Here is a 15600-nt window from a genome sequence, read left to right as displayed (position 1 = left end):
ATCAAGGTAAATGACTACATAACGTCCAATCAAGTCAGAAAAAACAACATTAATAAAGTTCTGAAAAACCGCAGGAGCATTAGTGAGGCCGAAGGGCATAACCAGGTTTTCAAACAGCCCCTCAGTTGTCAGGAACGCTGTTTTCCATTCGTCCCCCTCCCGGATCCTTATAAGGTTATAAGCCCCTCGTAGATCGAGCTTAGAAAACCATTTGGCCCCCGTGAGTTGATTGCATAGATCAGGAATCAACGGGAGAGGGTACGTGTTCTTAACAGTAATTTTGTTCAGTTCTCGAAAGTCGAGGCACGGTCGCAACCCACCATCTTTTTTCTTTACAAAGAAAAACCCCGCTGCCACGAGTGAGACCGAGGGACGAATATGCCCCTTGCGAAGGCTTTCTTTAATGTACTCTTTCATAGCTTGGCGCTCAGGCCCGGACAAATTAAACAAACGAGCCTTGGGTAATTTGGCTCCAGGTACTAAATCGATAGCACAATCATATGGTCTATGTGGTGGGAGCGCCTCGGCCTCACTTTCGGAAAACACATCTTTAAGGTCTCTCAGGTACTCCGGAATACCCTCCAGACCGACAGATGACACAGATACAGATTTTATCGGATTGACAAAAGGAACCGGGTTACAACACAGACCATTATCATTACATCCCCAACGGGTGATCTCCCCCTTCACCCAATCAATAAGAGGATTGTGGCGTTGCAACCAGGGCATTCCCAATACCAGTCCTGCAGGCAGATTATTCATAACAAAACAACTTAAATTTTCCACATGAGTGGAACCCACTTTCATAGAAAAAACTTCAGACATAAAACAAATTCCATCCCGGGTAAGAGGGGATGAATCCACAGCCACAATTTTAACAGGGTCTTTAACCTGACTGTCCCTATCTTATTAAGAGTCACAACTTGGGCATCAGTCAGATTAATGGAGGAACCACAGTCAACAAAGGCGGTGGTCATAACAGGACCGCCAGCAATTTCCAATTCAACCTGGAGGATCATTTTTATACGTGAGAAAAAATGTACCTGGGAGTCTGGACAACCTCCTCAATTGTTGCCCAGACTCAGTCGTTTCTCTGAAGGTTTCTCTGAAGAAGGGCAGGAGGGACAATTCCTTTTCCAATGTCCAGAGGCTCCATAGTAAAAACATAGTAGGTTGTCTCTGCGGTGCCTTCTCTCTGTGGTGCCTTCTCTCTTTCTCCTTAACCGAGACTGACCCAACGTTCATGGGCTCAGATACGGGTGAAGTGTCACACAATTTGGGGTACAAGGGAGACTCTTGTTGCATCATTCCTCTAGCACGGAGTCTCCGATCCATACGGACCGCCTGCATCATGGTGTCCTCCAGGGTATCAGGAGGCGGATGTAATGCCAGAGCGTCCTGCAGATGGTCAGAAAGGCCCCTGCGAAACAACCCCCTCAGGGCGGCGTCATTCCAGGATACTTCGGCGGTCCAACGTCTAAACTCTGAGCAGAACCATTCAGCAGAGTGCCTTCCCTGTGTCACACTCATCACCATATCCTCTGCCAGACGCACTCTATCAGGCTCGTCATAAATGTGCCCCAGAGCCTCAAAGAACAAGTTCACTGACATACGTTCAGGAGCAGAGGAAGACAGAGAGAAAGCCCATGCTTGCGGAGCCCCCCGAAGTAGGGAAATAATGACCCCCACCCTCTGGAACTCATCCCCGGAGGAGCGGGGCCTTAGAGGAAAAAAAAAGCTTGCATCCTTCTCTGAAAGACCTGAACTCCTTTTTATCCCCTGAGAAGGGATCGGGCAATTTGACTGGAGATTCGGGGGACGCTAATGACACATCCCTACCCCCAGAACTAGAAGCCCCTGCATCGACAGCCCCCTGCACAGTAACCACCAACTGTTGCTGGGTATGGGCCATCGTGCGCTGTTCCACATTGAGTTTATGGAACATTTGGGTCAGGTGCTTGACCTGATCAGCCAAGGCTTGTATGGGATCCATGAGGATAACACACACTTTTTTTTTTTTTTTCTCTTCAGAGGAAAAAAAAACTGAAACGGTCAGTTATAATGTCAGGAACACCGCACTGCACTTGCTCACTGAGCCAGGGTGCGTGTCCTGAGTACAAAGACTGTGCACAAAGATACCTGCGGAGCGAGGAGCAGTGGTGACAATGCATGCTCCAGGACCTGAATCACGTGACTGCTGGGGGCGTGGCCTAAGCTCCACAGAGCTAGGAGCTGCAGGGAAACTCCTAGAAGTAACTACAGGACAATGTTACCAAGGAGCATAGACAGAGACAGACACCAGATCAAGCCGGGTCAAAGCACGAGATAGCAGGACAGTACCAAAGGGCTTAGACAGAAAGAATAGTCAGGACGTAGCAATAGATCAGAAAACCAGAACAGGTATTAGACGGCACAATAGGGGTAAACTGTAACGGAGTAACGATAGCCAAGCCAGGAGGTCAGAACCAGAAAAGACAATGGTACCAAAAACGATAGACGGAGTACAGAGTGAAGGAACAAGCCGGGTCATACACGGGAAGCAAACAAACAATGCAGAGTACACACACACCAGGGGTCAGACACACCAGAATAGCAGTATAACTGACAGAGAATGCCAGTATGGAGTGAGCATAAATACCCCTCCCAGATCCAAAGAGAGGCCGGCAATGTTAACCCTGTCAGAACAGGACATTAACCATGTCCTAACCATGACATTTTTTTTGTTTTGTATATGTGCAGGGGTGAGAGGACCATGCATACCAGGATAGGGGGTTGAGAGGACCATTCATACCAGGATAGGAGGTGAGAGGGCCATGCATACCAGGAAAGGGGGGTGAGAGGACCATGCATTCCAGGATAGGGGGTGAGGGGACCATGCATATCAGGATTGGGTGGTGAGAGGAAACATGCATACCAGGCTAGGGGGTGAGGGGACCATGCATATCAGGAAAGGGGGGTGAGAGGACCATGCATACCAGGATAGGGTGTGAGAGGTAGCATGCATACCAGGATAGGGGGTGGGAGGACCATGCATACCAGGGTTGGGGGGTGAGAGGACCATGCATGCCAGGATTGGGGGTGAGAGGACCATGCATACCAGGGTAGGGGGTGAGAGGACCATGCATACCAGGATAGGGGGGTGAGGCGTAGCTTGCATACCAGGATAGGGGGGTGAGGGGATCATGCATATCAGGATTGGGGGGTGAGGGGACTATGCATACCAGGATAGGGGGGTGAGAGGACCATGCATACCAGAATAGGTGGGTGAGGGGACCATGCATACCAGGATTGGGGGGGAGAAGGGACAATGCATACCAGGATAGGGGGGTGAGAGGACCATGCATACCAGGATAGGGGGGTGAGGGGACCATGCATACCAGGATAGGGGGGTGAGGGGACCATGCATACCAGGATAGGGGGGTGAGGGGACCATGCATATCAGGATAGGGGGGTGAGGGGACCATGCATATCAGGATAGGGGAGTGAGAGGGTCATGTATACCAGGAAAGGGGGGTGAGGGAACCATTCATACCAGGATAGGAGGGTGAGAGGGTCATGCATGCATTCAAATTCCACGCGGCACCGCTCATTAGCTCAGCCGGCGGGGGGATTTGAATCCCGCGTCACAGCCAATGAGCGGTGCCACGTGCCTTTGGTGGGGGATTCAAATCCCGCACAGCACCGTTCATTCACTCAGCCGGCGGGGTGGGGGATTCAATTCCCCCGCCAAAGCCACGCGGCACCGCTCATTGGCTGAGCCGCCCGCCGGCGGATGTTCATTTCACCGCACTCCTGATATACAAATACATACATATATATATATATATAAATATATACGCCATTTTTAACAAATTTTAAATTACAAAAATGAAAATGGACCAATGCAAAAGTTTGGCCACCCTTGGAGATTTGTGTGCTTAGCCTGTTAGGGTTATGGCTTGTTGACTATCGTTAGGAAAGGCCAGGTCATGCAAACTTTCCAGCTTTATAAAAAAAAAAACTAGTGTCATAGGGATACTGTCACAGCCCCCGTCGCGCCCTCGCATACTCACCTGCTCGCTCCAGCGCCGCAGCCTATCTCCTCCCGTCAGCCGCGGCGTCCTCCTCTGACTGGCCCGCGGCCTGTGACATCACTACAGGCCTTGTGCATGCACCGTAGGCTGCGCCCGCGTCTCCCTGCATCTTCTTATGCTCCGGCAGAGCCCTGACCCGGAAGCACCGCCGGACCAATGGGGGCCAGTCCCTGGGTATTTCAGGCCGTCCGTGTTATTTCCAGCACGCTAGGCTCCCCTGCCCTTGTCATGTCTCCATTGCCTACCTGACCCTTTTGCTCTCTCTTCCAGCAGTCCTGCTCTGTCCTGCTGCCCGTGCCTGATTCCTGTTGCCTACTCTGGTCCTGTGCCCCTGCTCTGTCCTGCTGCCTGCACCTGATTCCTGTCGCCTACTCCGTTCCTGTGCCCTTGCTCCGTCCTGCTGCCCATGCCTGATTCCTGTCGCCTACTCCGGTCCTGTGCCCCTGCTCCGTCCTGCTGCCCGCACCTGATTCCTGTCGACTACTCCATTCTTGTGCCCTTGCTCCATCCTGCTGTCCATGCCTGATTCCAGTTATCCTACTCCGGTCCTGTGCTCCTGCTTTGTCCAGCTCCCCGTGTCTGTCTCCTGCTGCCCTACTCCGGTCCCGCCACCTGAGCCTTACTCTATCTTGTGCTCTTAGTACCGTACCCAGTCCTACTCCAGTCCTCTCCGAGCCGCCCCTCTTGGTACCGGCTGCCGTGGCATCCGAACCCCTGGGCCTGCTCCTAATGGTCTCTGTATAGGGGTTGGTTCTACCTGGCTGTTCACCCGGGGACCCCTCGATGCCACGGTCCAGAGGGTCCACTCCTGGAGTCTTGCCTCGCGAAGCGAGCACACTAACAGATACCACAACAGAGAGGGGTCAGAAGATCGTGGCATCTGGTTACACAAATCTCTGCATGTATTAGATCTGCTTCATCTTCCTATTGGCAGTACAGGTTTTCCTTGCTCTGTTATTGCAAAGGTTAACCCTTGGTGACAGAGCCAATTTTGTACTTCATGACCAAGTCAGTTTTTACAATTCTGACCACTGTCACTTTATGAGGATATAGCTCTGGAACAGTTCAACAGATCCTACTGATTCTGAGATTGCTTTTTTCGTTACGTATTGTACTTCATGTTAGTGGTAAAATTTATTCGATATGACTTGCGTTATTATTTCCAAATGGAAATTTGGCAAAAATTTGAAAATTATGCAATTTTCAAACATTTCATTTTTGTGACCTTAAATCAGAGAGTCATACCACACAAAATAGTTAATATATAACATTTCCCACATGTCTGCTTTACATCAGGACAATTTTGGGAATTTTTTTTTGTTAAGACATTATAAGGGTTAAAAGTTGACCAGCGATTTCTCATTTTTCCCAAAAATTTACAAAACCATTGTTTTTAGGGACCAACTCACATTTGAAGTGAGTTTGGGGGCAATATAATAGAAAATACCCAAAAGTGACAGCATTCTAAAAACTGCACCCCTCAAGGTGCGCAAAACCACATTCAAGAAGTTTATTAACCCTTCAGGTGCTTCACGAGAACTAAAGCAATGCGGAAGGAAAAAATAAACATTTTACTTTTTTCACAAAAAATTTACTTTGGGACCAAAACTTTTTCTTTTCACAAGGGTATCAGGAGTAAATGGACCACAAAATTTGTTGTGCGATTTCTCCTGAGTACACCGATACACCGTATGCAGGGGAAAACCACTGGGTACATGGCAGGGCTCAGAAGGGAGAGAGCGCCGTTTGGCTTTTTGAACGCAAAATTGGCTGGAATCAATAGCGGGCATCATGTCGTGTTTGGAGATCCCCTGATGTACCTAAACAGTGGAAATGCCACAATTCTAACTCCAACCCTAACACAGCCCTAACCTCAATCCTAACCCCAACACACCCCTAACCCTAATTCCAACTCTAACCATAAACCTAACCACAACCCTGACCACAACCCTAACCCAAGCACAACCCTAGCTATAGCCCAACCCTAACCCTAGCGCTAACCCTAACCCCAACTCTAACCCTAGCCAAACCCTAACCCTTGCTACAACCCCAACCCTAACCCTAGCCCCAACCCTAACCATAGCCCCAACCCTAAGCCTACCTCCAACTCTAACCCTAAAGGAAAAATGGAACAAAAATACATTTTTCTATTTTATTATTTTTACCTAACTTAGGGGTTGATAAAGGGGGGGGGTTTGATTTTCTATTTTTTTTATTTTGTTTACTGTGATAGGGTCTATCACAGTGATCAAAATGAACCAATAGGAAAAATATCCTATTGTTGCCAGGTGCCAGCCGGCAGATCTCAGCAGGCACACTGCACTTCCGCCCGCCATGTTCTTCCCGGAAGAAGACACCGAGGGCCGGGGGACGGAGCCGGAGGGTCCAAGGACACCGGAGGTACCGGAAAGCTTGGGGGACCCCATTTCTCTTTCTTCTGGTATGCTATATCATTTCAGAGGAGAAAGAAAGAAATGGGAAATCTGAGATTTTCCAGTGCTGTGGGTGCTATACCTTTATTTCTCAGCACTGAGGAATAAGTACCATTAACTGCTGCTGTTAAAAGGCGTATCGCCCGTAGTTAAAGGGTTAATCAGTTCTGTTTATCTCCTGGAGCACTCCATCTTGAATTATCTCAGCTGTTCTGTGTTGTCTACTCCTCTCAGGTATATATGCTCACTTCTAGAGAACTGCTGGTTATAGTTGTAGCTGTCATAGGGAACATTTCACGAGTAGAGAGAAGAAAGGATTAATTTAAATTTCAACAAATTCTTGATGCAAATATAACACCATCTGAAAATAAAGCTGAAATTGAAAAGCAGATGGCTTCTACAAATGGATAATGATCCTAAACACACGTCAAAATCCACAATAGACTACCTCAAAAGGCACAAGCTGAGGGTTTTACTACGGCCCTCATAGTCCCCTGATCAGAACATCATTGAAAATCTGTGGCTGGACCTCAAGATAGCCGTGCATGCAAGACCACCCAGGAATCTAGCAGAACTAGAAGAATTTTCCAAGGAAGAATGGATGAAAATCCCTCAAACAAGAATTGAAAGACTCTTGGCTGGCTACAAAAAGCGTTTACAAGCTGTGATACTTTCAAAAGGGAGCGCTACTAGGTACTAACCATGTAGGGTGCCCAAACTTTTGCATCTGCTCATTTTCCTTTTTTGAATTTTTATTATGTAAAAGATAAAAATATAAATATATTTTTTTCTCTAAAATACGTGTCATCTTTAAGTTTAAGCATTGTAGAGATTATTTCATCTTCAACTTGCTTCACTGTTCACAATAACAGTCATTTTGACCAGGGGTGCCCAAACTTTTACATGCCACTGTATAATACACTGGAACCAGAGGCAGAAGTCTCTGTATTCCTATCAGTGTCTGCAGCTGTGTTTGCGTTTTCTGCTCCCTAACAAACTCCGGTATATGCTTGGTGGAATGCTCCAGGGCGTAGTAGCCAAAAGTTTAAGTCTGTGTGCCCACGTTGCATTTTTTAAGCGTTTCCACAGCGGCAAGGCAGCCGCAGAAATGCTTAAATAATGTAAGGTAAAACGCATCCAATGCAATCCTATGGGATTCCGCAGTTGCTGTGCCAATGCTGCAGATTTTTCCGCTGTGAAATCACATTGTGGAAAAATCCACAGCATGTCCATTAATTTTGCAGAATCGCGAAGATTCTGCCACCATAGGAATCCATTGAAACGCTCACTTTACGCATGTGACTATACCCACCATGCATGAAGTGAGCATTTCATTTGTGGATGGTACCCAGGGTCTGGAGGAAAGGAGACTCTCCTCCATGCCCTGGGTACCATATTCCTGTTAAAAATAGAATTAAAATGAAAAATAGGGATACACTTACCCTCTGTCGGCCCCTGGAGTCCTCAGCTGTCCTCAGCGGTGCTTCCCAGGCATGCTTTGCGGCAAAATGACCTTTGATGACGTAGCGGTCATTCTCGCAAAGCACACCTGGGAACGGAACTTGCCAGCAGCAACGCTGAGGACTGGGAGCGCCACTGATGAGATCGGGGGGCCGCCAGGAGGGGAGTATATCGATATTTTTTATTTTTTTATTATTTTTAACATTCTATCTTTTACTATTGATGCTGCATAGGCAGCATCATTAGTAAAACGTTGGTCACTATGCTTTACAAGTGTAACCAACCTGTCAATCACTTTTCCAAGTGATGCTTCAAATCGCTTGGAAAAGCGTTAGAATTCTACAACTAAAAACACGAATTCTGCATGCATTTTACCCATGGCGGGGAGTTGCGGAAATGCTGCGGACAATTCTGCAGCACTTCTGCAATGTGGGCACATAGCCTTAAAGGAGAACTAAGGGTAACATACAGAAAGGCTCTTGTACGGAAGCGTTCATTGTAGGGTAACTCCCTTACTCTCTAATATGGCGCATACACGTAAGGGTGTTCTCTAGGTCTGTATAGTTAAACACAGCTGAACATGCTGAATACTAGATAATTTCATATTTAATTTTTTATTTCTATAAAACGGCTGTGCAGTATTCACAAAGTCAGAGAAACAGAACAATGTGAAAATCAGGAGCTTTCTAATGCTAACAACACGGAGCCAATTATTCTAATAAAAACGTTAGAACACAATCATACATTCCAATTTATCAACTCTGACTATTTAATTAGCGTAAGAGTAATTGATTGAATGCTTTCACAAATGTGTGTGCTGAGAAAGCCTTACCCTAACATAGAATGAAGAGTTATTTTGTTTGTAGTGATACTTATTTTTTATAAATGATCACCGCTGAATAGGACAATTCTTTTTTAGTTCTTATTGATCTCTCTAACCAGTTTTCTGTACATACTACTAAGGATCGTAGCTCCTACATCAACACCATTAATAGGAATCTGCCATAACATTTTTCATGCCAAACAGGTGATTGACCTCCATTATTTAGCTGTGACTGGCCAAGCTGCAGTTAGAAAATGCCTTAACACCATTTTTTTCCCGTGGGAGATAGAGCCAAGACTGATGGACAATAACACTATCAGCGCTGTGTGTTTCAAGTTACTCTGTCATCCAGGCGTATGAATTTGCATTTTTTTTTCCAGATGTGTTTGATTACTAGACAATACCACCATATATATAGCGTGGAGCTTATGGCAGTTTGATCATGTCAGCATATATTGAGCACTAGAGGAAAAATCTTATGAAAGGGAGAAAACAATGGCTCCACCATGGCAGGATTTTCAAAATGTTCTCACTTCTCCGGAAAAATGCAGTCGGTATCTTATGTGACAATTAAAAAAAACCCTTTATTCTGTTACATGGGAGCCATTGAGACCCCTAACTACAGTGCATTGCGAAAGTATTCGGCTCCCTGGAACTTTTCAACCTTCCATTCAAACATAGATACCAAATGTAATTTTTTTGTGCAGAATCACAATTGGTTATTTTAAATTTTTGTGGAAATTTAAAAACTGAAAAGTGGGGAGTATAATATTATTCGGCCCCTTTAACTTAATACTTTGTTGCACCACCTTTTGCTGCGATTACAGCTGCAAGTCGCTTGGGGTATGTCTCTATCAGTTTTGTACATCGAGAGACTGAAATTCTTGTCCATTCTTCCTTGGCAAACAGCTCGAGCTCAGTGAGGTTTGATGGAGATCGTTTGTGAACAGCAGTTTTCAGCTCTTTCCACAGATTCTCAATTGGATTCAGGTCTGGACTTTGACTTGGCCATTCTAACACCTGGATACATTTATCCATTGTAGATTTTGCTTTATGTTTGGGATCATTGTTTTCTTCAAGAATGGTCCTGTATTTGGCTCCATCCATCTTTCCATCAATTTTAACCATCTTCCCTGTCCCTGCTGAAGAAAAGCAAGCCCAAACCATGATGCTGCCACCACCATGTTTGACAGTGGGGTTGGTGTGTTCAGGGTGATGAGCAGTGTTGCCTTTACGCCAAACATATAGTTTGGCATTGTTGCCAAAAAGTTCGAGTTTGGTTTCATCTGACAAGAGCACCTTCTTCCATATGTTTGGTATGTCTCCCAGGTGGCTTGTTGCAAACTTTTTATGCAACACTTTTTAAGCAACACTTTTTATGGATATCTTTGAGAAATGGCTTTCTTCTTGCCACTCTTCCATAAAGGCCAGATTTGTGCAGTTTACGACTGATTGTTGTCCTATGGACAGACTGTCCCACCTCAGCTATAGATCTCTGCAGTTCATCCAGAGTGATCATGGACCTCTTGGCTGCATCTCTGATCAGTCTTCTCCTTGTTTGAGATTAAATTTTAGAGGGACGGCTGGGTCTTGGTAGATTTGCAGTGTTATGACACTACTTTCATTTCAATATGATCACTTGCACAGTGCTTCTTGGGACGTTTAAGGATTTGGAAATCATTTTGTATGCAAATCTGGCTTTAAACTTCTCCACAACAGTATAACAGACCTGCCTGTTGTGTTCCTTGGTCTTCATGATGCTCTCTATGCTTCAAACAGAACCCTGAGACTATCACAGAGCAGGTGCATTTATACGGAGACTTGATTACACACAGGAGGATTATATTTATCATCATTAGGCCTCTTTCACACTTCCGTTTTTTACAATCAGTCACAATCCACCAGGTTTTGGAAAAAACGGATCCGCAATTTTCTTTTGAGGATCCGTTTTTTTCCCCATTGAATGTCATTAGTGGCGGATCCTGACGGATTTCTGTCCGTTGCATCCGTTTTTGTGAGGATCCGCCGTGATGTTGCTGTCCGTTTCCATCCTCAAAGATTTTGAAACGGAGCTTGTAACGTTTTTTTTCCCAGCGGATCCTCCAGACACTGAATTAACCCGAAATTCTGTCTGGGTGCCGGACCAAAAAAAAAAATTCTTTCTCTCTCTCTCTCTCTCTCTCTCCGGCCAGCAATTCCTTTATTTCCTCATTTTCAGGATCCGTCTAAAAACGGATCCTGTGCCATCCGTTCACATCAGTTGAGAACGGATCCGCTTTTCTGCCTTTTTGGCGGATTATAACTGATGCAAAAAAACTGAAGTGTGAAAGAGGCCTTAGTCATTTAGGACAACATTGGATCATTCAGAGATCCACAATGAACTTCTGGAGTGAGTTTGCTGCACTGAAAGTAAAGGGGCCGAATAATATTGCACGCTCCACTTTTCAGTTTTTGAATTTCCACAAAAACTTAAAATAACCAATAAATTTCTTTCAACTTCACAATTGTGTTCCACTTGTTGTTGATTCTTCACCAAAAATTTACATTTGGTATCTTTATGTTTGAAGCATGATATGTGAGAAAAGGTTGAAAAGTTCCAATGAGCCAAATACTTTCACAAGGCACTGTACTTCTCTCAGACCCTCTAATAACACAAGTGTTTAATTTAGTTATGGAAAGAGAGGACAGCCTGTGCAGGTGAATCTTCAGACAAGACATTGATGGTGACCTACAGACATCCATTTGGGGTCTCAAGGAACCCAATAATTGTATTTATACAAACCACAAGAGGACCAGGCCAAGAAGCAATCAGCCCCTGCATCAGGTTCAAAGAGTAGAATCATGGGACCTACAGGAATGAAGTTACGGGAAAACATTCTAAGCTTGACCCATATAGCCAAAAAATAAAAAAGTCAATATGGGCAATGTACAAAGGGGATTTACTATATTGCTAATAAGCTAAAATATCTTGCTTTGGATATATATTCAGAATTAAAATTTGAGCATTTTGTTCAGGTAGCAGAGACAATAGGAATGCTAGGGATTAACTACAAGTTATGACAACGTTCATATAGTTGATCGTGGGCCTTGCAGAGTATTTGTTGTAATTGTCTCATACATCTAAAAGTAAATGAATAGCTTTCCTGTGCTTTTCATTGTTTACATTATGATATTTTTCAGTATTTTATCAGCAGGAGATTATAACTAGAGGACTAGCTGGCCTCTTGCTACTTAGTCCCACTATGCCCCCAACATGGATTGGCAGCCTTCTCCTTATGCACACTGTACACAGAAATCAGTGGTGTGGACGGGGTTACACAGAACTCAGAATTTAGGGAACTGATAGATCAGCAGCAGGTAAAAAAAACAGTGACTTTATCAAAACTACAGCAAGCAGCCCAGTAAGTGATATATCAATGGAATCAAGGTCTCTGATGGGGTAGCAAAAACCTGGTTACTGATTCCCTTTAACATTAAAATAAATGTAAATGAAAATAGAGTATTAAATAAGTAAATTATAATTACAATAAATATAATAATAAAATGAATTACAGTAAGTTAACAAAACATCACATTTAAATAAGTTTACCTTTAATAGCATTTAATATAATAACAGTAATAATAACAAATTTGAGAAAATGTAGTGGTTTTGAACGCTAAAGATAGAAATATACAATTAGATTATTGGAAAATTTTAAATTTATCGTGTAGACAACAGGATTTTAATTTAATTCTTTTTTGCAGGCACACTAAAACGAAGTGTCAGTGCCTCTGGAGGGGAAATAACTCAGACAAAGTAGGTATATTTAGATTCTGGTGTATGTAGTACACTTACCACTGAGCATCTAAAGCATCTGCTAAATATTCTTAAATGTTCCTATTAATTTAGTAGCTCAAAAGTAATTGATTATTGTAGTATAGGCCACTAGATAAAAGCATAAATCTCGAAAGAATTTGAAATTGTACACAACGTACCTATTTTCGGCTAATTATATTATGATGAAAAGATTTGTTAATAAACCACACCCCTGCTGAAAAGCTGTTTGAAGGACAACTTTGTTAATGTAAAGATTTTAGTAATGGCACTGCCTGGTATTACTAGCTTTGTGATAATTTAAAAAAATGTGTTCACAATTTTAAAATTGTTGGCTCATTCCTTCCAGCCCCCTCGCCAATGCAAAACTCACATGTTAGCATAATTTATTAATCTACAAATACAAAATTAAAGGGAACCTGTCAGCAAGATTGTGCATAGTAACCTACACACAGTGTCAGGTTGGCGCCGTAATACTGAATAAAATGATAACTTGTTTGATGAAATCCGTCTTGTTGTTGTTTCTTAATCTTTATTTTCAGTTTTGTGTTAATGAGATTCTCGTGCCCTAAGGCGGGGTTCATGTATGTGGTGCTCTGATTGGATATTCATAATTCATACTGCAGACAGGTCACTGCTCACTCACTGACCTGCTTCCTAGTTTGCATAATGAATATACTAATGTGTGTACTTGAAAAAAAGCATGCCACTTCATCAAAATGGTGGCACCTGCACACTTTCTCTTATCGGATAGTGGCAATTATCTTCCTGTATTTCAAAGAAAAAAAAATCACCATCAATATGGCGTCATCGGGTGCGCCTGCGCATTAGCATGTATTGCGTTCCAATAGATGCTACTGTGCAAGCGCCGCCTCCATCTCCTTGTTTCTGCAGCAAAAACAGTACACTACAAAAAATGGCGGCGGCGCTTGTGCAGTAGCATCTCTCGGTACGTGACAGATGCTACTGCGCAAGCGCCTCCGTCGGCTCCTCGTTGCTGCATTCAAAAAAAAAAATTAAACTACAATAAAATGGTGCCAGAGGCGGTGCATGAACAGTAGCATCTGTCGCATACCGAGAGATGCTACTGCGCAAGCGCCGGCGCCAATTTGTTGTAGTGTACATTTTTTGGCTGCAGCAGCAAGGAGACAGCGGCGGCGCTTGCAGAGTAGCATCTATCAGAACACGATAGATGCTAATGCGCAGGCGCACCCGACAGCGCCGTATTGATAGTGATTTTTTTTCTTTTACACACAGGAAGATAATAGGCACTAACCGATAAGAGAAAGTGTGCAGGCGCCACCATTTTGATTAAGTGACATGCTTTTTTTTCAAAAACACAGATTAGTACATTCATTATGCAAGCTATGGGGCAGATCAGTGACCTGTCAGCAGTGTGCATTATGAAGAGCTAATCAGAGCATCACATACCCCATCCCCGCCTTAGGGCACGATAATCTCATTAGCACAAAACTGAAAATAAAGATTAAGAAACAAGATGGATTTCATCAACCAAGATATCATTTTATTCAGTATAACGGTGCCGACCTCACAGTGTGTGTAGGTTATTATGCACAATCCTGCTGAAAGGTTGCCTTTAAATTCTCATTTAACCCCTTCCTTATTGGAAGATTTTTCTTTTTCTTGCTTTCGTTTTCTCCTCCCCTTTTTCCTAGAGTCATAATTTTTTTATTTTTCAATCGATGTAGCCGTATGAGGACTAGTTTTATTGTGGAACAAGTTGGAGTTTGGAATGACACAATTCATTTTACCGTAGAATGTACTGTAAAACTAGAAAAAGATTCCAAGTGCCGTGAAACAGCAAAAAAAAAAAAATTGCAATTCCGCCATTATTTTTCTTTTTGTCTGTATTGCTTTTATTATGTTTATTGTATGTTACAAATGACCTTGGCAATATAATTATCCTATTATGTTTCCTCCCGGCAGCAGGGCTCATAGTGCGGATGCTGGGCAACTTCAGAACACTATTAGCCCCATATCAGCAGGTTAATAGAGTTCTTTTACATGACAGGTTCCCTTTAAATTGTTATTCTGCAGAGCTTGGAGCAAGCTTTGATTGCTGCAGTTACAGGCAGAAACCAGCTACATAATACAACCAGCATCTACTTAGTATAGTTACGGGCTTAGCTCCTGAGACAGCTCCATATATGGGGACCCGACATAGGACATAATCTTACACCCTGTGTTGGTAAAGGGTTAAATAGAGATAAAATATGTCCTAAAATGAAGCACTAAAGCTCACTTCACACTGTTGACAAGACAACATGTACAGGAAATTCTCACGGAAATGTTGATGCTCATAGACTTTAATGAGCTATCATACACCACCATTGTGACCTTTTGGCATAGGTTTGGACAAGATTTCCCTGCTGGTTTTTTTTTTTTAATCTTTATAGTTTGTACAGTTGCAGTATATAACAATAAGTTTACAATAATTTTATTTCTAATTCCATGCCTCTGCAGATCTTTCTTAACCAATTATTAGCAAGCTTTGCCATTATGTCTTTCTATTTTAAGCTCCTTAAACCTGTGTTTTGTAACAATTATCTGTCATTTTAATGATTATTTTATAATCAGGTTACACGAGCTCATAAAAAATTGGTCTGATTTGACTATTCTACAGCCAGATTTGTTCAGAGACAAAAACAGTTTAACTTAAAAAAATTTGTGGTGCTGAAAACAATTATGGTGCTTAAATTTGCTGATTAGCTCTAATTTTCAAGATCCAGATGAGGTTGTAATTACTTATGACACCCTTCATAAAGGCTTATAGAAAAGTTGCGTCTATATTATTTTATCATCATTATTGCATTGTTAGTAACTAGTGTATTTCATCATCTATTTAGTCTATTGAGCCTTCAGCATGCTGTCATCTTAAGGTGGCCAATCAAAAGATGCTAACTCATCTACGATGACGTAATCCTAATTACAGTTGTATCACCTACTTTTATACATGCTCTCTATCTAAGGTATACA

General features: G+C 43.2%; 1 protein-coding gene across 2 annotated transcripts in view; it reads left to right on the top strand.

Annotated features, from left to right (window-relative positions):
- The window catches only part of NEK10 (NIMA related kinase 10), a 419159-nt gene that overhangs the window by 313661 nt on the left and 89898 nt on the right, over positions 1 to 15600 (top strand). For both annotated transcript variants that reach the window (XM_073568458.1, XM_073568451.1), the window contains exon 29: positions 12534 to 12585. In XM_073568458.1, coding sequence (XP_073424559.1) covers positions 12534 to 12585 — 52 coding nt within the window. The remainder of the gene's footprint in view (positions 1 to 12533; positions 12586 to 15600) is intronic.

The sequence above is a fragment of the Dendrobates tinctorius genome, unplaced genomic scaffold, assembly GCF_039654945.1.
Source record: "Dendrobates tinctorius isolate UK_male_01 unplaced genomic scaffold, ASM3965494v1 ptg000005l, whole genome shotgun sequence".
Lineage (NCBI taxonomy): Eukaryota > Metazoa > Chordata > Amphibia > Anura > Dendrobatidae > Dendrobates > Dendrobates tinctorius.
The sequence above is the reverse complement of the archived record's forward strand: the minus strand, read 5'-3'. Positions and strand labels throughout refer to the sequence as shown.